The sequence below is a fragment of the Semicossyphus pulcher genome, unplaced genomic scaffold (genome assembly GCF_022749685.1).
Source record: "Semicossyphus pulcher isolate SPU_LCO1_2020_fin unplaced genomic scaffold, fSemPul1.0.p SCAF_1, whole genome shotgun sequence".
In the NCBI taxonomy this organism is placed as follows: Eukaryota; Metazoa; Chordata; class Actinopteri; order Labriformes; family Labridae; genus Semicossyphus; species Semicossyphus pulcher.
In genome coordinates this window covers 15,749,387-15,771,507 of record NW_027211603.1, presented here as the reverse complement: position 1 = coordinate 15,771,507, position 22,121 = coordinate 15,749,387, and the positions used below count along the sequence as shown (strand labels likewise).

Below are 22,121 nucleotides of genomic sequence, written 5' to 3'. Positions count from 1 at the left end.
ATCATGGTCAGTCTATCAGTCAATTATCTTCTCGATCAAGCATTTAGTTGTTCGACCTATAAAAGGTCGGAAAATGGTGAGAAATGTTCATCACTCCCTCCTAAAGCCCAAGATGAAGTCCTAAACCCAAAGATATTCAGTTTACTGTCATAGAGAAGAAAAGAAACCAGAAAATATTCTGATTTAAGAAGCTTTAATCAGAGAATTTTGATCAATGTTCTTAAAAAAAAACTAAATGTATAAAAAAAACCAAAACATACAATTAATGTATGTGTTGACTAAACAATTAATCAATTGATCCTTGTAGCTTTTAGCGCAGACCTCTTAGCCCTCTTACAGTATGCCTCTTACATGTAGTGTAGTAGAGGTATAAAGATACATTACATGTAAATATTCAACTAGAAAACAAGTACCTAGAATTTGTACTTGTAATTATCACATTCCACTGCTGGTTGTATAATTTCAGTGTTATTTTCAGTCCCCTCTGTGGGTTTATAGGCTGCAAAATTGTGTCTGAAAGAAGAAAAACAGGCAAACTGGTTTGAAATGAGCCTGAGGCTGTAAAGTCTCCTACATCTGAATAATCCAACAGCTTCAACTCCTGGTTATTCTCTCTCTGAACAACCACTGAACATCAAAATGTGTTAATCCAGAAGGTTTTGCATGTAGTTATAACAAACAAATAATTAGCAGTTGAATTATATCATTTTCAGAGCCTCTGTTGAAGACACCTGCAGCTTATTTCCTTCACTTTCAAAGGGGGGAGGGTGTCTTTACTCCTGTCAGAGCTGTCAGGCTGTAACTCAGGCCGATCTCGTCAAAGTCTGCTTAATCCTAAAGATGCCTCAGGTCTGTTTCTGAAACCTGATATTGTGTTTATTCCACCAAATATTTCTTCAACAAAGCAACTAAATGCTATGTTCTTTTGCTTCTAAAATATATCCAAACGTCCCTCAAACTCCTGGGAACATGCAGACGCTAAAAGAAAGGATATGAGGTGAATTTTTGGCGTGTAGGTGGAAAAATCCCCACAGAGCTGTGGAATAATCCCCTCGAATGTTTTAGGAATTTAGGATTCGGAGTGGATCCTTAACAAACACACATATGGTTTAGGGATTATTGGAGAAAATAAACACTTACACTGTTACAGGTGTAAAATCAAGAGAAGAAAGACCCTAAAAATTAAAGCCTACTGCCGTTTTAAGGAAGTATATAACGTTTTTGTAGCTTGGAATAATGAACGTAAGGATTGTATTAAGTCTAAATGTGATCGTACACGTGGAGCAGCTGCTTGTGATGTTTAGATTTGAGCTTTCTTTGATGCTCCCATGTCATGCAAGAAGAGGATGTGGCTTTTAATGAGAAATACAGACGGCCCTGCGATCAATGAAAACTTCAGTGAGAGAATAAGCCTACGTTACATTCCGGTAAAACATCCCACAAACTCTGCTCCTTTGTGCTCAGACAGCGAGGGTCTGCAGTGTTTGCAGGAAGGACAGCGTTTTACGAGGCCTTGGTTTTGCAGTGGCTCTCTGAGAAACGCTGCACAGTGGCAGAGCTCTATAGGCTTCCTGCTGACTTGATGTTACACTCTGTGCTGACAGATGTCTGGCTTTTTGTGACTTCCTCTGTTCCCAAGTCTGTGGGATGATAAGACACCCCGAGAGAGCGAGTGAAGTGCAGGTTTTATAGACGGGAGGTGCTTCAACATTTGGTGTAAAGATGTTAGAGCAGAGAAAGATGAAAGGATCGATATGAAGAGGTTTGTGGTTAGTTTGCCAGATGGAATGGGAGCTCTTTCACAATAAAATATGCTGTAAAATAGATGATTAAAAGATGTATTTGTGATGAACTTAAGTTTTTAAATTCTGTCGTTGGCAGCAGCTCACAACAATCTCTAATAATATCCATGTGCTTTTAGTTAACTGTCTTCATAGCACGTTTGCTAGGCTGTCATTAAGCACTGTAGATGTCAAACGTCCTGTAGTTTGGTTGTTTTGGTGTTTTTTTCTGGGAAAATGAGTCACTAACAACTTCAAATAATTTCAAATTTTTGAGAATACAAAACCAAAATTTTAAAAAGAGTGAAAAGGCTAAAAACTTGAGATGTGGTGACCAATCCCTGCTCTTTTCCACGCACCTACATAGCAACCTAAAGTGGTTTACTGTACCAAGCTTTACTAATCGGCCCTTTTATTGTGAAATACTTAGACACTCATGCTCCACCTCCCTGGATATCTTCAAAAAGCATCAGACCCGCCTCTTCTCTTTGAACATTCGAGTGTCATCGTGAGGCCATGCCTGACCACATGCTGGCTTTTATTACTTTGTATTTTATTTATTTTTTGGTTTGTGTGATGACTTCAAGTCTGCTTTTATTTGGGCTTTTAATGATCATTCCCACGTTTTGTTTCTATAAACCACTTCAGTGAATGTTTGTTGTGTTTAAGCCTCTTCACCGGGTTATCCGTCCCATTCCTGTGACACAATATCTCAGGAACTCATTGAGGAAATATATACAAATTGTGCTCAAACTTTCACTATAGGACTTGAAAATTAACTGATTACAGTCTGGTTGGTAAAGGTCAAAGGTCAAGGTCACTGTGATCTTTAAAAGTTTTGTGATCATAACTCATATGCTTCTATATATAGTTTTTTGACTTCAATTAAAACAAATGATTTAATAGGATAAAGTGATTACTTTATTTATTTTTACCATAAAGGTCAAAGGTCACCTTCCCTGTGACATCATGTCCTGTAAAATCACTTTTCTGGCCATGACTCCTGTGCCATTATTGTGACTGCACTGTAAATTCTAACAAGTTAAGTTTACTTAAAAAAATTGGAAACTTTTTAGTAAACGATTACTTTGGGAAAAGGAAGTAAAAGAACTTAACTGTGTGAAATGAACCTTTTAAGTTGAATAAACACAAAACAAAAGTTCGGTGTATAAGATGCACTTTTAATACATTTCTTTCATATATTTATAGAAAAATGTATAGTTTTTTTTTCCAATAGCTTCCATGTCATGTGACCCAGTGTCCTCAAATCAATGTCAGATTTTAACACTCACTTGGACAACTAAGAAAGACCTCATTACATTGTATTTAATTGATGCTAATGTTTTATATTAATATTTTAATGTTAAATTTTATGGGGTTTTTTCCCCAATGTTTTTCAACTGACATGTACCGTCATGATCGCCATTGCAGCCGCCACCCTTACAACAATCAACATTACCGTAGGCTGCCAGCTCAAATTCTTTGAGGATTGAGTAAAGTTAACTTACTTGTTTATTAAGATGGATAGACTGACGGTTTTACAGTGTGTGATACCTCAGGAACGCCTAAAGGGAATTTCTTCTTATGTGATTTGTGTTGTTTTGGAGGATAAATCTTATGTCTATTTTTTTTTGTCTTTTATTGTCAAACACTTTTATGTGTGATCTAAAGACGTGCTGCATAAAAAACAACTTTACCCACTTTCTTGTATTTCATGGTGAACAGATGAGCACATTTTAATGGCTGCTGCCCACTATACCACTGAGAAACATACCACACGAGCTTGGAATTCATGTGGCTTTCTCATCCTGTTGTTGTCTGGTATTTGTAGAAATGTGACCAAACGAACATGCACAGTCTGAAATGTTTTACTAGCTGACATTACAAAGACGCTCTTTATTATTCTGTGAACGGTGCTGAACCGAAGCACGCAGAGAGTTTAGGGGTTTAATTTGGTTGGAGTTAACTCAAACCTCAGGGGGATGTTATATTTTGGGTGAATATTTTCATTTTTGTGGTCGACTAAAGTTTGAAACTGTTTTTCACACATGTATATATTAAGAGGAATGAAACTGTATAAATCTAACTGTGCACTTTGCTTTATTACTGCACTTAAAGAGAAACTTAACCCCAGGCTGATAAGATCTCTCACCTCTCACCCAACACCAAATATCACTGATGTGTGTGGTTCATTGTCTTTTGCTTGATTGTTTGTGCTTTGCTGCACCCATAACCACACCCTCAAGTGATGTCATGGTGTACGCTTCAACGTCGCTGCGAAAAAGTGAGATGTTTGACCACTAGAGGTCAGCAGAAACAAGATTTTCAGGGGTTGTGAAGTTACTCTCTAAGTTACGTTTTGGTGAGTTAACGATTTACTTTGGTATCAGCGTCTTATATTACATAAATCTTAACTACATGCCTAGTACTACATCTTTAGTGCATGAAGTAAATATTTGACAGTGCAAAACCTTAAATCAGTATGCTATATTAGGTACACCATTGTTAAGGTCAAACTATCCTCTCAAGTAGGCACTGACACTGACATGGGCAATTCTGCTACATAATGAATACTTTTGCTTTTAATATTTTAGGTACATCGATAGTACGAGGGCACTTTGACGTAAGCAAGATTTTAAATGCATGATGTTTAGTGTACTAAATTCTTAAGTAATAAAGTAGGCTATAATTTGGAGGACCATAATTTAACTTGAGTACCTTCTTTTAAGTACTCCACCTTCTTTTATGTACTCCACTGAATTTTAGAAAGAATATATGCTTGTATGTATATGTCAGTATGTAATAGTTTTAAAGCTCCTGTGTGGAGTTTTTATCTGGTTATGAAACAGACTGAAATTAATTCTAACTCTACATGATCTACAGAAGCAAACCAGACCATCAGGAAGAAGATTGATTATTTCTATATAGTTATTTTTAATGCCTGAAACTGCTGGCGGGGGGTAGGTGTCAGACAAAGTGATAAACTGCACGCTGTCTTTGTTTACATTTTTCAGGGCAAATTTAAAAGTGAGTGATACATATGACTGTTAAAAGAAAGTAGGATGAGATTTTTTGTTACAAAACACCACTTAAGCATGTACAGGACAAAATCGGCAAAGAGATACGAGGTACGGATTTGTCCACAGGGGGCGCCAAAACCAACACAAACCTGAAAGCTCCTCACAGGAGCTTTAAGTAACTTTTCAAATTTCAATTTTACACCCCATTTTACTGTCATCTCACAAACTGTATGTAAGAAGTTAGAATTAACTTACCTTGAACATCTAAAAAGCTATAATGCAGCTTAGATAGTAAGTTTCAACTACAAAAATGTAGTGATCTAATGATATGATATGAAAAGCTTTTTAACTGTTTTCACGAGTACTAGTACAAGTTACTTCTAATACTTCTATTTAATTTGTACATTTCTGCTTATATACTTTATCTAAACAATGTGGATAAGATAAGATAAGATAAGAAGAAGATAAGATGAAACTTGGATAAGATAAAGTAGCCTATATGTTTTACAGTATAAGTACTTTAGTAGCCTAAATGATCGGGAAACTTACTGACTATAATTCATGATACTGTTCATAAAATGTGTCTATGCATGTAGATAACTCTGATTCCTCGTGCATTACTCTATGGGCAGCTTGGTTACACAGTGAAAGGCATCTTTGTGTGGTTAAAATGTATTCACATTATGTGGAGGTTTTCAGCAGCGTGACAATGTGTGTGTGCAGCAACGTGCTCTCATCTCATCAGCAGCCTTCATCTCGTGAATATTCATCCAAACTCCTCATCCTCACCCTGACAATAAACAAGGGACAGAGAGCATGAATGCCTGGCTGAGGAGGAGGAGGAGGGCTAGGGGGGCAAATCCTGAGGAAAGTGGGGGGCAAACAACCCGCTTCCATGGTTACAAGTCCTGCCTTCCACTCTGCAGCAGACTGAGAGAGGGGAGGCAGGAGGGCTTTTCTTTTTTTTTCTTTTTTTGTCGGTTTTTGTTGGAAAGACATAAGTCGGAGAGTAAAGAGGAGGGCAGGTAACCAGCCAAAGTTTTCCAACGAGGAGACGAACCGGATTATTGCGTCGCAAAAAGGGATTATAATCTGAAAATGTCAGCAGCAGCACTAGCCATGGATGTGAGGAGAAACTCGGAGGTAAAAGCCGCCTGCTTTCTGAACCGTTATTGACGAGCTAACACAGGAGGGTTAAACTTTAAGCAAGCAGCGATAGGAAAACAAAGCTTCAAAATAAAAGCCTAAAAGTTGTGTGGAAAGTTACAATGGTGCGTTTAAATGCTGTCCTTATCTCCACGTGACCATATTTGGTCATTGATATGTTAAACTATGAAACGAGGCTTAAACACCGCGACTGTTTTTTTCTCTTCTGACCATTTGAATGAGGAAAAATGTCCCGGCGGATACAAGCAGTGACTGTGTGGGTTGTAATTAGACCGAGTTATCGCTGAGACATCCAACAAGTCAAAGAAGCAGCAGATAAACAGAAACAGAACAGCACTCAGGAGCAGACTGAACTCACTGTGTACTTTCCCTGTTGTAGTTTGGATTTAAGAGAGGTGCTCTTTTAAGATAAAACGCACATGAAACAAAATGTATGAGCTTTAAATTCGTTTACTTTACGTGGCTACTTATGGTCAGAGTTTATTCAGATTGTACACATGCAGTTTTCTTTGTTCATGCTGTATTCTTTTGGACTTTACATATACAGCACTTTAGAAGGGCACAGACCTATGCACTGTATGTGTCAAAGCCAATTGTACATGTCATGTACAGAAAGTAAAGGTAGTCTATGTAAAAGGGATATACACACTTTATGTTCAAATCAGTATTGTCAGTATAGTTTTTTTTTTACACAAACTAGACTACATACAGTATATTCTGTCAGTAATGACGGGGTTTCCAGCGCTTCTTTTTATTTAGTTAATTTGATAGTTAGTGGGCCGTATGTTTAACTAAATCTATTTTTTATTTTATTTCTAAAGTTAATCACAGATTTCATGAAATTCTGCCAAAGTTTAAGCCGTTGGCTCTGCAACAACTCATTCAATAGTTGAAAATGATTATATTTCACACTAAAAGTTGTGTATTTCTGATTATTTTCTCCACTTTCTGCACTGAAACAACGGGGTTCATGTAACGCATGATTATCTGTGTGAACTTGGCGCTTATCTACATGCAGATAATCCAATTTAAAAGGAACTAATGTTAGAATAACACTGTTCATCAATGCATGCTCTCACTGAGTGTTTTGTAGACTAAATGTAATGACACCATGGAAGTTTAAATTAGTTTTCTTTACAGATTAAAACTTTTATTGTTATGATCTTATCTTACTCACTATAATTCAGACCCCAGAAAATGGTTTTCTTTAGCTCTCTCTTTCCCCTGAAACTCTTTCTATTGTGTAATCAAACAATGACCTTCCCCTCTCACTGGACGGGACTGTCAACACAAAGCTATTGAGGAAATTCTTCCCTGCTCTCTTTTCTGTCTAACAGCAGTGAGTCTGGCCTGTAGTCAGACGCTTTTAGAGGGACCTTTGTCAACTAAACATCCCTGTTAAAGTTGTCCTTCCTGGTTTATATTTATCCATGCAGATAGAGAGGGTGTGTTTTAATGGGGATCTTAAAAACGTAACAATGTCTCTTTGCACAATGAGTCATTGAAATGACCATAGTCCTTTGTAAAGAAAAGGTACTTCTCAAGGAAGTAGTCTGCAGGGACAAGGTGTTTGGAGTTACAGTATATGAGTCACATAGCTGTCACATTTATAAAGAAACATTGTTGTTGAGCTTTTCCATATGTATGTGACATGGCACTTAATGCCATAAGTTAGGTTGTGTTGGTCCAAGTTGCGCTTAAAATATGTGTAACAGTGTAACAGTGCTTTGGGTTACAGTGAACGTTATGTTTTTAAGTGAACTGCCACCAAATTTGTTATTAGTACGGTGTGCATTGAAATGGGAATTAACTGCAAGAAATATGAGCAAGTAGTACAAACAAGGTGTTGCCAAAATATTTAATCCAGCAGGAAATGTATAGACTTTTTTCCAGATGTTAATATCTACTCTTACAGTGATGTTTGAAGTAGTCATTCCCTCAGGAGAAGCGAGGTGATCATCTGAGCATCCTTTGCATCATTGTGGTGATGGTTGATGGAGAAGATCGTGGTTAAATGGGAGTTTTGTCTCTTCATTTCTTGTTCGCTCTTTGTTTAGTTGAAGTTGTGCTGCAGGTGTTTGCATGAGATGATCTATAAAGTACGTGCAGCCATTCTGGCAAATTCAAGATTCATGAACAGTTAGTGTTTTGGTGGTAACTTTTAGACCTGCAGCTGGACCGTCGGTTATTTTTAACCATTGTTTTGTTGAGGGAGCTTGTGTTTGTAAGTGCTTAACTTCAGGGTCATACACTCTAAGACAAGGCTGAGAGGTGCTTCGTTTTAGAGTCGGCTATATAAAAGCTCTGATGGGACATTTTTGTTCATGCTCTTGCTCAAGGAACCAGAGTGGAGAGAGTATTATTTTTAAATCATTCCTTCTAAGAAGATTTCTTCGTCTGATATCTACTTGAGTCTTGTTCAGGTCACAAGACCGTCTGCCTTAACTTTGCTCCAACCTCAACTGAAGTTATTAACCTCAAACACACAATGTCTCTTCTGATAGAAAAACCTACATTCATTTTTTGTTGCCCCTCATGACGCCTCTTTGCTGATGATCACTTAAAATGAAGCTACAAGTGCCTGCCTGTAGTGTGTGGTTTTATTAGCTGAGACCTACACCCACTAATAATGTATTATCATAGATTTATAGCCTCTGAATTACACTGTAATTAAAGGAATGTTAGCCTGACTTCATGCATGTGGCATCTTTCTATTCACATTTCGTTAGGTTAACCGTATTAACATTTAACTGACAGCCACATTTAACTTGTTCACGTCCAAACCAGCGTCTTAATGCAGAATGCATTCAGTGATGTTTGATGTCTTAATGAGCTGCATACCTCGCCACCACACCATGACATCACCATGTCAACATTAACATGTCACGAGACGTTCATGCCGTCATTTATTCAGGACGTTAATCTTACACACACACACACACACACAATTTACTGTCAGCTTTGAAGTCTGAACACAAACACTGTGGGCTGTGTTTGTGAACCTCTCAGCTCTTAAACACTTGTCAGGACCTGTTATTATTCAGAATAAATGCTGTGTGCCTTTTCTTAAAGCTTGTGATTTGTAAATCCTGGTCATAAAGTAGACAGCTGATAACCTCTGATAAATGGCTAGTTGCTTTTCTTGGAGCATATTTTTTTCACAGTGCCATAAATCAACAAACATTTAATTTTCCATAGCATTTTATCCTAAGAATTAAAGCTACTTCTTTATCTAACTTTGTCATGATACACATGCCTCCCTTATAAGATCGCTTCCATTTATTTTGAGCCCCTTTCACATGCGCACTGCACTCCTGACCTTGTCCGGGTGGGCTGCATCTGTGATTGCAAACGGCCACATTTTTCTCCTCGTCTTTATGCAGGCTTTTTCCTGCCAGCCTCCTGTGTGAACGCAGCAAGTAATAGTCAGGAACATTCACAGCGTGCGAGTGGGCGGAGTGATAACGTTCGTATCATGCGACCATTGCGAAACCAGAGGAGTGGCACTTAAAAACATCTGAGGTGAAAGAAGAAGGAACACCAAATATATGTATTTGCTTAGCTGATCTCTGACTTTAAAGGGGGGTCTTATGCTAATTTCAAGCTTCATATTTCACTCTGTGATACCTTTGGAGTAGCTTAGCGTAATTTACAGTTAAAAAAAACATAATTTTTCTCATACTGGTGCCCTGTGCAGGCCCTCATACAGCCTCTGCCTGTCAGCTCTGTCCCTTTAAGAAACCCCGCCCCTACAAGCCCGCTTTCTTCTGATTGGCCAGCTCTCTGAAGCCTGCTGAGAGAAGCCTTTGTGACGTCACAAAGTGCAGCGTGTAGAAAAAACGTTGTTCACAGCAGACTGAGCAGAGAAGCCTGGGGATTACTGCAACATACTTTTACCTACAGATTTGAAACTTCACCCACGTTTAGTCTGGACATCCAACATTGTAACACGTGTCTTAAAATGTGAAACAGCATAATACCTCCTCTTTAAGTGTGAGGCAAACAAGAAAACATCTTATCATACTTACATCCTAGGAAAAGTCCCAGCCTGTGTGTCAGAGGTCAGCTCCCTGACACTGACGCTGGCCCTCCTGCTGCAGCTCAGATGGATATAAGCCTGTTTTCCACATGCCTGCCTCTGCAGCTGTGCACGCTCATATCTAGGTTACACAGAAGGGTTTTCCACAAAGAGAAAATATGCCATGATCGCTCTGAAAAAAAAGAAGCTGAAACGGCTAAAAAAGGAGATAAAAAAAGATTGGAAGAATTGGTTCCACCTGGCGTGCAGAGCTATACAGTGGCGGCACGGTGAGGCATGTGGTCGAGTGTGGGGGTAATTATGTAGGTATGGCTTTGTGCAACTGCCAGTAGCATCAACCTTGGTGGTTTTCTTTTACATGCAGACACATTTAGGCTGTCAGAGTCTTAAACCACTATCCAGAGACAGTTAGGTACAGATATGGCATAATAAAGCAGCTTAATGTGAGAGGTTTTGATTGAACCTCACATGTACAGTGTGTATGTAAAGGCCTTTAAATGGACTGTATAATCCTGAGTATCAAGAGCTTGGTCCCTTCTACCTTTGACTGAACTCCCATAATGCTCAGTCTCATCTCAAGCCTCTTTTTGTCCGTAGTGGACAAAAACTGCTCTTTCTGCAGATATTCCAACAATGGCGTGGATCAGTGTGTGGGCTCCTGCCTGCCAGAGCGCTGTGACGTGTGGAAAGAGTTGAGAATTTGCAGAGATCTTCCTTTCCTCTGTAACTTCTTGGCTGCCTGTGACGCTCTGCAGTGGGGTTTTTATAAAACCTTGAAGTCAGGTTGCTGATCAGCAGAAAACGAGGAACAGGTCAGCCAGAAAAAGCAGAGTAGAAATAGACAGAGGAGGACTGTATTCGCCTCTTTTTATGTGTCTGCTACTGCATGTTTTAGGATAAACAAAGATCATAATCCAGCATCAGGTTAATGAAAGTTTATCCATCGTGACGTCCTAACATTGGTAGATAAAATCGTGCTGCAACGTGAAGCGCCAGGTGCCGGGTGAGAGCATATTTGAGCGCCGTCTTTATTGAACGAGAAAGAAACTCTTGGCATGAGATGCAGGTGTTTCTTCCCGACCCCTCCGCTTTCTCTCACCCTCTGAAAACATTCTTTAATATTCTGAATGCAGCCGCAGACTGACGGCTCGGGCAAATATTAGTACATTCCTGCATGTAGTGGAGAGGACTGTGTGTCAGATGATCCGTCAAATGTGACAGGGCCAAGGACGCATGGACTCTCTTTTGAAAGATACTTAACCTAATAGAGTCGCACATACACGCAGAGACACACACGTACACACACACATGCACACAGCTGATAAAAGACTTACTTTTTAACCACTTCTCCCTCCCAAGGACGCATTGAACACAAAGGGCTCTTTATTCCAGCCCAAATAGTCTAATGGAGACACTGTTGTAGTCCCGTTTCATGAATATGCTCTTGTTTCTGAGGAAAGTATGCGTCATTGATATAAGTCTCTTGTAATCAATTAATATTTCTCGGCATGAGCATGACAAAACCGGGAAAAACTCTGCAAATAGCCAAGCTGGGTCATTTAGGCCGTGGTGTTGAGTATCTTAAAGAGACAGCTCGGCTTGTAGGATTAAATGTGTGGGCCCGAGCCAAAGAGACAAACTCAGAGATGACTTTTTAATCTCTCTGTGCTGAGTTTGAAGAAAATGAAAAATCTCCTTACAAGTACACAGATTTGGTGAATGAAAAACAAACTTTTTTTTCACTGTTACATGGTTTTATGTTTTGTCTGACAAGGCTAAAGGTCATAACAGAGAGATATTTAAGCCGCAGATGTCTGATTTAGGAGCAAATTTAACAATGAAGTGTCTTTTAGAAGTGTCTGTGTGTAAAACAGAATAGTAGTGTATGGTTGTGTTTACTGTAAAGACTGATGACGTTTGTGAAGACGTCACCAGAGTGAGTGGAGGCTTAATAATTGGTGTGTGTGTGTGTTTTGACGTCATATGCTGCCACTCTGTGTTTCCCCTTATTGCTCATGTTTGTAACCTGACCTTGTTTGTTAGTTTTCACATCGAAACCATCGACAATGAGGTCAAACCGCCTCAAGAACACTTTTTCTTTACTCTATATAAATCTATACACTTAAAGCTACCTTATTAATACTTGCTAACAGTGATGAAGTCTGCTGTTCCCTTCAGGTCTACACAGATTCAAAGTTGCTTTTAGGTTATTGTTTTGCAGCCTTGAACTTAACTGTTGTGGTTCAGGCCCACTGTTCACTTCAGTGTTGTTTCCGGGTGCTGTTTTTCAACTCAAATAGCAGAGAGAGAAAGCTACCTGAAAGCTGGAGATGTAGGGGAGCATGTGGCGGCTTTATGGAGACCACAACAGAGCTAAAAGGAGCGGGAAGTTATGACACATACATTCATCCTCATCCATCCTTCAACTCCAAAGCTAAAATCCAAATTATAGGATGACGGTTAGCAGATATAATCATCTGATATTTGCCTGTTTATCATACATTAATTTGTAATGGGTTAAATGTTTTCTGATATATGCCAGTATGAAAGTTAACTATACTTCCAGCACCGTCTGCAGCACATGTAGTAGCAGAGCATCACAGCTGAGCAGAGCGTGCACTGCACTTCGCTCGGTTGACAATGTATATTATAATATAAATATTATTTATTACAGATATGTGTTTGTCAGACAGCCACCTAAGTACATTTGAAAGCTGAACTTAATCTCAAATCAGACCAGTAAAAAATGGTGGGAATAGGGGTGGAAATCGCAGGATAACTCACGATACGCGATGCGTTGCCCAGGATAAAGATAAAATCACGATACAGCGATTCTGCAATAATGAATTTATCACAAAATAATCATACAATGATACATCACAATATCTAATTAATATCTTCTTTGGCCAATTAATTTTCCGTTCACGTTACCCCCATTCATGTCACAAGTGCCACCGCGAGGAGTCATGAAGTATCGCAGGGAGAGTTTAGAGTCTCCTAGTGCATAATCCATATAGAATTATTATATAGAATTATAGAAATATTTGCAACATTCTTATTTTTATCTGTGAAACATTTTCAAACAAAGTCGTCTGCAAATGAATATTAACTTTAGGCCAAAGTGCTGCAAACATACACTGATGTCCTTTCACGCCCTGCCTCATTCTGTGACACAGCAAACATCTGAACAACAATCAATGTCGAGTGCGTCATCAAGACTCCCAAAATGCCTCCCGTGGACATATAGCTGTTGGCGGTTAGCTTTCCTCTGGCTCTGAAATCTCCAGAGAAAACTTGTGTTGAATCTGGCTGAATGCACTTTAAAGGTACTCCAGAGCTTTCTCAGAAGTGCTTGTTTACAGGCTGTTATTTTGTGTCGAGAGATGCTATCAGGCCTCAGGAAGTCAGTTGGCTAACGCCTTGGTGTTTACACTGCGAAGTCCATCTTGGGCCTGTGTGACCCATTTCTGGGATTGCAGCTTTCCCTGACCAGAAATATATAAATAAACATTGCTCTCACTTTTATGTAACTAAATTATGTAAATCTTTGAGATGTTACATTTTCTTCGCTCCCTGCAGTTTATCCTCCTATCAGTGTATGATTGATTTAAGTTGCCAGTGTGTCTGATTTTTTTGTAAGCATGTGATATTTTAATTTGGTTTGATTTAGATTAATGTGAAAGATTGTGTTTCTCAAGCTCTGCTTATTTTTGTACCCATTTCCTTTTTGTTTTAGCTGTCCAGAATGATTTGTTTTGTTAAATCAGGCAATTTCAGACAAGTTATTTAGCTAATTTTTGTTCCATTTGTGTGTCCAAAAAGAGTCTTTTCACAGTGCAACCGATATTCCTTATCCCAAATGTGGCTGTGGTTCTCTGTTTTCTAGAAAGCATTTAAAAGTGATTTCATTTTGGAAGAATTGTCATGTTGTTTGATATAGATCTCCCTCTGAGTCACCTGCAACTCTACACACTGGCTGATGAACGTCTCTAAGCTTGGATCACAGAATATATATATATAATACAAGACTTTATGTCATTTTTGTGCCAGTTGTCTTTGCATTTAAGTCTAATATCAGTACTGGAGAGCAGGACAGGACATCACTGTCTTTTCCTCTGATGAAAATAATGATGCATGGCCCGTCCTCTCCGCTCAGTCCACAGTTACAGGAAATAGCTGACAGCAGGAATGCTCCCTCTCTCTCCTCATTTGTCTCTATAGGACTCAGCTCCACGACTGGTTGGCTGGCTTCTTCATACAACAACTTCCTGTAAACAAGCCAAGCTGCCTGTCCCCCTCCCATCCTCCACCTCTGATCTCCAGAGATCTGCGTTTGACCTCCTTATGCACCAGAACAATCACTTTGAGCCCTCTTCAAAGGGTCAATGCTGCATTTCACAAAGTGATTTCAGGGGTCAACGACCTGCAGTTGAAGTGAGGGAGGGTTTAACTAGCTGCTGGTCTAATTTGAGATTAAGTTGAGGAAATGTTTATTATAAAGAAGAGTTTTTTAACAGCTGTTTTTCTCGTGTTAAGCAGAACAACAGTCCACAGGAAACAACATGCATCTTTAAGAGCATGCTTTAAAGGACCAGTGTGAAAGATTTCAGGGCATAAATGGCCCATAATATTTAAAGTAATGCTTTTTTTATTATGTTTAACCCCCCAAAAATATGTTTTTATTTGTACCTTAGAATCAGCCAAGTTGCAACTCATGTTTCTACAGTAGCCCAGAGTGGACCAAACACTGGCCTTTGAGAAGGCCGTTCACTGAAGGTTCTCCCACGCAAAGGGAGGGTGAGGGAAAATGATTGTCAATTGTTTGCAATCTCCAAGCAACTCCCCGAAACAGATTTAAAACTCATTCATTCTCATTAGAGGAAATCCATTGGTAGATAAAGGCCGGACCATCTGCACAGCTAGATATTAGAGCTTGACCGATCTATTCAGAGGGTCTGCTGTATCAGCCAATATTAGCTTATCAGAGATATTGATTTCTGCGTATGTCGTCTAATAAGATAAAAAATTGCCAATCATGTTCATGGTATGGATGGACGGTGATGCAGTGGTCAGCGATACTGTGAGGAGTTTGCATGTTCTCCCTGTGCATGTGTGGGTTTCCTCAAGGTACTCTGGCTTCCTGCCACGGTGCAAAGACATTTTCGTTAGGTTCACTGCTGACTCTAAAATTGTCTGTAGAGCCGCTTTCCCACTGGTCAAAAAACCAGCTAACACACTGCTTTTTTGTTTAGTGGGAAAGGTTACAATCAGCATTCAGACCCGGGTCAAATGACTCTGCAGTAGACCCGGGTAATTATCACCTCGGCTCTGATCAGCATCCATGGGAATACAAAACCTGTGTCGACACGCTAATCTAAGCCCCTTTCAGGCGCGATGCTATGCTCTGTCGGTAACTTCTGCGACTCCTTGTCATCTCGGCTACAATTTCCGCCCGTCTCCGGACATTGTTTTCAAATTTGTCGGTGTCTATTACTGAAGGAGTAATAGATAGATACCATAAAGACCGAACCACCGTAACATCTTCACTGTTTACCAACCCTGTCTCCGGCGCCTTCTTTGTATTTGAACTACAAAGTGCCACACTGTGTTTATATTGTGGACACGATAAAAAGAGGAATCCTTGTAACCAATGTGTCTTTGTTTTGTGTCTTTATATATATATATAAAATGCCCATCGTACATTCTGTCAAATGTCACTATGGGTGTCAAAACTTCATTACCCTTAAGTTACAGCAAAATATAAATGTCCTCATCAATTGGCTCAGTTAACACATTTGATTCTCCCAGCTTAAGCAACATAAAACCATCAACAGGCGTAGCAGCTATGTCATCGATGGCTTTCTTTCAATATTTCCTCTCTGGCTGTTTTCCAAATCAACATCAGGAACTGGTTTGAATATTGTCAGTTGACCTGTTTCAGTGGCAGTGATGTATTGTGTTGTATGTGTTGTTCGATTGAAAAGTGAAAGAACATCTGTGCCAGTTTCTCTGGCGCAACATGTTTAACATGCTGTGTTGGGAATGCCCCTTGCTTTTGGTTTGTTGAAATTCATCATTCAAGAGGATTGGCCTGGCGCCTCTCCAGCTACCAGCACCTATTCTGTGCTCGGTCCGTACAAGGGTTTGAATCGGCCACCCTCCAGTTTTCAAGCCAAGTCCCTACAGACTGAGCTACTCCCATCTTCCCTAATGAAAAAAAAGAAAGGAAACAAAAGTAAATTTAGTGTGTAAGAACTTAAGTGAGGCTAATAGGAACTGTAGGGTAATAGTTCATAATTTCCTTATAAAAATCCTCTTGTTACTGTTGGAACATGTGTTCACCCTTTGATGCCAAAGTTAAGCTGTGTCAGATCAACGTTAAGGTGGTGAGCAGAGCTGCAAAGCCAAGACAAATAACATGAGTTTACCTCTTCACATTAAAGGTTCACTGAGACTTGTTCTGGGCCCTGGTTGTGGTCTTACAGGTATGTTGCTCAATGAGCTATAGCTGGATTAAAGTGCATGTAAAGGACAAGATCGGATCCTTTTAGGAATCTAAGTAGTCTTATTCCATTTAATATCATCATAATCAGGGTTAACTTCCTCAAACACTCATTGTCAAACCCAAATAACCTTAAAAGAAGTTTAGTTTTTAAAGTTTTCTGCTTGTTTTTATTGTGGTAATCAGCTTTTTAAATGTGTTGTGTCTTTGTGTTTGTCCGTCAGGTGAGTGGGCGGTTTGCAGACCAACATGACAGCCAACAAGAGTTCGAAGGCTGCGCCTCGTGCAGGAGGGGGTAAAGCTCCGCGGGACGTCCCCGACAGGTCAGTGACATCCGGTTCAGGAGGAGTGAGCAGGTTAATGTGCACTTCCAGTCACATCACAGTGTTTGTTCTTTCGATTTAAAGGGGACAGCTCATCAGTTCATTAGTTTTCAGCCATATCTTCCCATCGATGAACATCCTGTAGTCCTTTTTCTTTTCACTTTCACTCATGGGAAAGAACCATCAATGATTGACAGTCATGATAAGACTTCCAGAGCTTTAGCAAGCAGGATCCTGCATCCTGGATGAGGGCCCCATCCAGCTCTGAGCTGTGAGTAGTGAGCAGAAGCTTGTGTTAGCATGTTGAGAGCTGACAGTGTCCTGCTGGGAAAGGATAACAAACTTTGGGAATGATATGTGATATCTGGAAGTGATTCTTACAGTTTATTATAGTGTCCACTTTTACTGAGCTTCTTCTTAGACCACAAAGTCTTCTTAGGAGCAGGCGGACTGGTGAGCAAAGATTTTGTCTATTGCATGCAGCACTTACATGTGATCGTTGTACGTCACAGCTATGAAACATAGCCTGTGTTCACACCTTGTGACGGTCTGATGGCTGATTTTATCGCAGTTGTTTGTTAGGTGCTGTTATCTGTGTTGTAATGCTGCTGTTTATCTGTAGGTGTTGCTCATTCATTCCTACCTCTGTTCATGTGCTGAGGAGGAAGTGGTGTTAAAGATACACAGGACCATATTTCTTACCAGAAAATATAAAGTTAGCTTTGGCAGCCGCTCTCTGCTGTTGCTTGTGGTGTATGTTAGCCGTACTGGAAGTGGCAAACCACACAAATGTCGATCATGATCCTAAAATGATGATGTAGATAACTTCATTTTCTGGTAAATTCCTCTCCTGGAGGGCCTGAGTTACCCTAGATTCACTTTATGATGGAGAGAAATGTGTTGCTGCACAGTGCTTTCCTCCCAACTAACATGACAGCTAGGGATCTTTTTTAGGACAACTTACACCTACGCTGAATTGTGCAGCCTCAAGAGGCACACACTGCAGCAACATGGTACAAAATATGTAGGATGTTCTGTGATCTTCTGTGGGGGAATAAATGGAAATAAACCACTTACAGCATTGTCCCAGTGAATTGTGCTTTGAAAGGGTGTGCTGCACCTCGAAGATAACAAGCGACTACAAGAGCAATCCAGAGAGGTGTTTTGGCAACACGAAACATGCTGACACGGCAGAGAGAGAGGGAGAGTTTTACACATCCACAAATGCACATCCACTGAATTTATCCTATGTACTGATTTGCAAGCAAATAAGTTGAACTAAAATGTGTGCTGGATTGGAGTTTTTAAGTTGTTTTTAAAGTGCTGATGGATGATAAAGTTCACATATGTTGATCTATAATGGTAGAAGTGCTGTTTGTGCGCGCCCTCTGCTTCCTCCCTCCTGGTCAGAAACAGGAAGTGGTTTGTGGTGAGCATGCCCTGAACGCCTGAGTGAGAGCCAGAGGCCAGGTTGTGACTGGCATGCAGCTCTTTTAACAGTACTGTACGTGTGGCCGCCCAGATGAAGCTGTCTGACGTGAGTTTATTTTTATAAGCATGATTGAGACCACCGGAACCCGCTAAAAATCCCCAACCCCTATGAGCAGAAAGTCCTGCACATATTTCCTTTTTGTCTCTAAACAAGAGGCCCTCACTCTGCAATTTATGTTTTATTCACCAGCATAAAAGCTGTTTGAATGAGGACATAATATTCTAAAATATGTTGCATTCAGTGGCTGAGACAGCATTGATCCTCCCCATATTTTCATTGTGAAATTAGACATAATGTAAAACCCTTAAAGGCATTCAAACCAAACTCCAAACACCAAAAGTCATGATTAACTCAATTACTGCACTGTTTCTGGCATTAGAGCTGCATTACTGTGTGTTTTGGTCTGGTTGCTACTAAAACATTTTCATTGATATTTAGCCTCAGAGACTCTGCTCCCTCTCTGGCTTCCTACATCATCCAGGCTCATTGGCAGACGTTTCGTGAGGATCGGGATCCAGAAACACTTTAATTTGTTCTAATAGCTCCCTGCTGAAGAACTGCAGCTTGTCATGGGTTGGCCTGCTGATTAATATCAGCTCACAAAGTATTTTCTTCATTTGGCCTGTTTGACTTATTGTAGACGTTTCACCTGAGGTTGGAGTTGAACTCTTTTCGAGCCCGAGTTGGTGTTTACTTACATTAATAACCTGAGTGAGGTCATAATCAGAGTCAGTGTATTTACAGCAAAGGAACACCAGCAGAATAACAGCAGCATTTTAGAGGCTCATGTGAGGTAAATCTAAAAAGCCTTATATTTGTAATCTCGAAGATCTCAGTTTCGTTCTCTTTGGCTGCACCTGTGGCGATAAACGGTAATTGCCGGAGCACACTTCCCAGATATCCAGAGTGTGACGTCCACGGTTTGCTCCGATTGAAACTCTTGATTTTCCTCGCTGATCTTTGGATTCTTTGGTTCTGTAGTCATCGATTTTCTTTGTTTGTTCAGCCATAGTAGATTACTGTTTACTCTCAACACTTGCAGAGACCGAGAAGCAGCCGCTTAGCTCTGCCTACCCTCTCTGGCAGACCAACCACTGCTTGGTGATGGAAAACGCGTCACTAACTGGGCGCTGCTTGTGATTTTTTCCGCAAATGTCGCCACAGACATCCAGTCCATAATAATACTAAAGGCTTTCATCAGTGGGCCATAGGCTCAATCACCATTGTGTTACCTCATTCGGCGATAGATAGAGACTTAACAGACATTTATTCACATGAAAATCACGAGATTTTTACTTTAATGATAACAAAAGGCTTTGGTTGTTATGGATACAGTTGAGATCGAAGATAAAGTCTATTTAATGTTTAAATGCTCATAATATATAGATATAAAGGATTTACTACATTTGACATTTATATGAACATTAAGTAAATTGTCTGTAACACACTCTAAAGTAGTTGTTAACAGTTATTTATTTTTATTCATGTATTTATCGAGAGTGTTAACTCCTTCTGCGGGCACTCATGAGTGGTCTCCTGGAGTATAAACAGATTATGAATGACAGAACAGTAAAACACAAATTAATACAAATATTTGTTTTGAAATAACATTATTGTGTGAAATAAACCCTGAAGTGACACCAAACGATCCTTCAGTTCTGAAGAGTACTTCCGGTAGGAAGTGCACTTTGTGGTATATGCATATATATATACTGATGATAGTGACTGAAATGAACAGTAAATAACGGTCAGACCGTTCTACAAGAGCAAAAGCAGCATCATATTTATTTTTACTTTCTTCAGTATGCTGGGAGAATTCATATTTCAGTGATATCAGTTCATACATCAGTCAAGTAAATCCCAGACTAAAAATCTTTGTGTGCTTAAAATATATTCAGCATCCTTCAGAAAACTGCAAACTAGCAGTACAAATCTCCAGACATGAGCCACCGTCTCAGATTCTCATATTTCTTCAGGGAAAGTAAGATAAGAAGCATCCATCACCCACTGCAGCTTACAGGTTGTAAAAGTCTCCCCACCCCGGAGCAGGAGGAGTGAAACCAGGGAAGGGCAGAAAGGTGTGAGAGGAGATGTGTCCCAACCTGCATTGTTGGATCACAGTCCGCAGCCCTCAGCTTCCTCCTCCCATAACGCTTGTTATTCTAACCATGGCTGTGACATCAGATCTCCCAACGCTTCACTTTCGCAAGACTTAGCCAGCGTCCAAGTCATGACACAGTTCCTCAAGAACTATGAGTAGTAAGGTGTCAGGAAAAAGTCTGTTCCTCTGTGGAAATCTTAACTGACGTGAGCACCGTGAGATAGCGCAAGTGTGTGTCAGGTGGGAGCGTGGGACTACTGCAGCACCTATGTTACTCATCTGCAGGGATCAGGAAAGGCTAGAGGACCAGACAGGAGCAGTGTGAGGCTTTCACAGGTAAGACTGCTGTAATAAATCGAGCTATCTGTGTGAGGTCCACGATGAGTCTCCTGAACTTATTAAGATTATGTGGAAAAATCCACAGTGGCATTTTAATGTAGACTTTATTTCCTTTGGCATTTGTTTTAATCTCATGCTGCCAAAGACAGAATATTTTCCTGTGGTTGTTCTGAATAAGTGGATCAGGTTTTTATTCGGTCTTTGATCTGGGGAATGAATTCAGAATCTTCAGCTGATTCTTTAGTTTTCTCACATCTGTTCCACATTAAGTTTCTTGTCATGCTGCAGACTTGACGGGATTTGTTGGCAGCTGTTTTAGATTTGTCTCTTTTAATATCTGGTAAAGGGCTGTTCACACCAAGAATGCAACAGCCTTAACAATAATTTTAAATACATATAGTTTAAGAAATTACCCTTACTCAAATAGATGACAACTGTGACAACAAAGAAGAGATCAGTATCTTTTGGAGAACCTTCAGAGTGATTGTATGAACTATAGAACCACAGACACTCAGTCGAAATCCATCCGAGTTAATGACATTAATTTGACATAAAAACCTAACTTGCGATAAATTGCCAAAATGTTGTTGCTAATGGGTCCTCTTATTGATTCCCAGGAAATAATCAAATTAATGTTGACATACAAAAGTATGTACAAAATTTGTCTTCAAAAGGCTTCGACTTTCATAACAGAGTGTTTAACTTTACTAATGTTGTGTACCCAAATCCTTCTGGTTTTCATTCTTAGTCTAAACACGCACAGTCAGCAATATCTATTTTCCAGTGTGGCCGACACAACTGGAGTGTTTAGCTTGTGCAAGCTCCTGCTGTTCGACTGTATGTAAGAAGACTGTATGTAAGAAGTGCACGGAGCTACCATGATGTCACCCATTTGTTTGTGGTCCGCCGATATGAAGCCTTAAGTTTGACATAGTGGCAGTCGCAATGTTAGTTCTTTTAAGACAGAAGTGCCCATATATAGACAAGAAGGTCGAGCAAAAGAGCAGCGTGAGGTTGGAAAACGCTAAATTATCTAAGCTAAACAGACTACGTCTAGGGATTACTCATTAGCTGAGTAATTCGATAGATAGACAGTGTTTCCCACAGAGCAAGATTCTATTGGCAGTGGTAGCTGACAGGAGGCTACTTAAAAATACAGGTCTTCTTGTTGCTAAGGCCTGACACCACCTCTGGGAGATGACATCATCAACCCTGACTCCCATTCACAGTTTTACACAAACAAATCAATGTATGACAAACGGTGAACAAGCTAAACTGCCAGGAATTGTCAGCGCATATACTCATACCTGCTAACTGCTGCTTACATATAAATAGAATTATACTAAACTTCTTGGAC

General features: G+C 39.8%; 1 protein-coding gene across 2 annotated transcripts in view; it reads left to right on the top strand.

The window, feature by feature from the left end:
* The window catches only part of dennd2b (DENN domain containing 2B), a 55,645-nt gene that overhangs the window by 1,156 nt on the left and 32,368 nt on the right, over positions 1-22,121 (top strand). Inside the window, exons 1-2 of one of the 2 annotated variants that reach the window (XM_069657794.1) lie at positions 5,788-5,944; positions 16,734-16,832. In XM_069657794.1, coding sequence (XP_069513895.1) covers positions 16,759-16,832 — 74 coding nt within the window. In that variant the 5' untranslated portion in view covers positions 5,788-5,944; positions 16,734-16,758. Of the gene's footprint in view, positions 1-5,787; positions 5,945-16,733; positions 16,833-22,121 lie in introns of those variants that run through there. The other variant, XM_069657788.1, reaches the window with a different exon arrangement.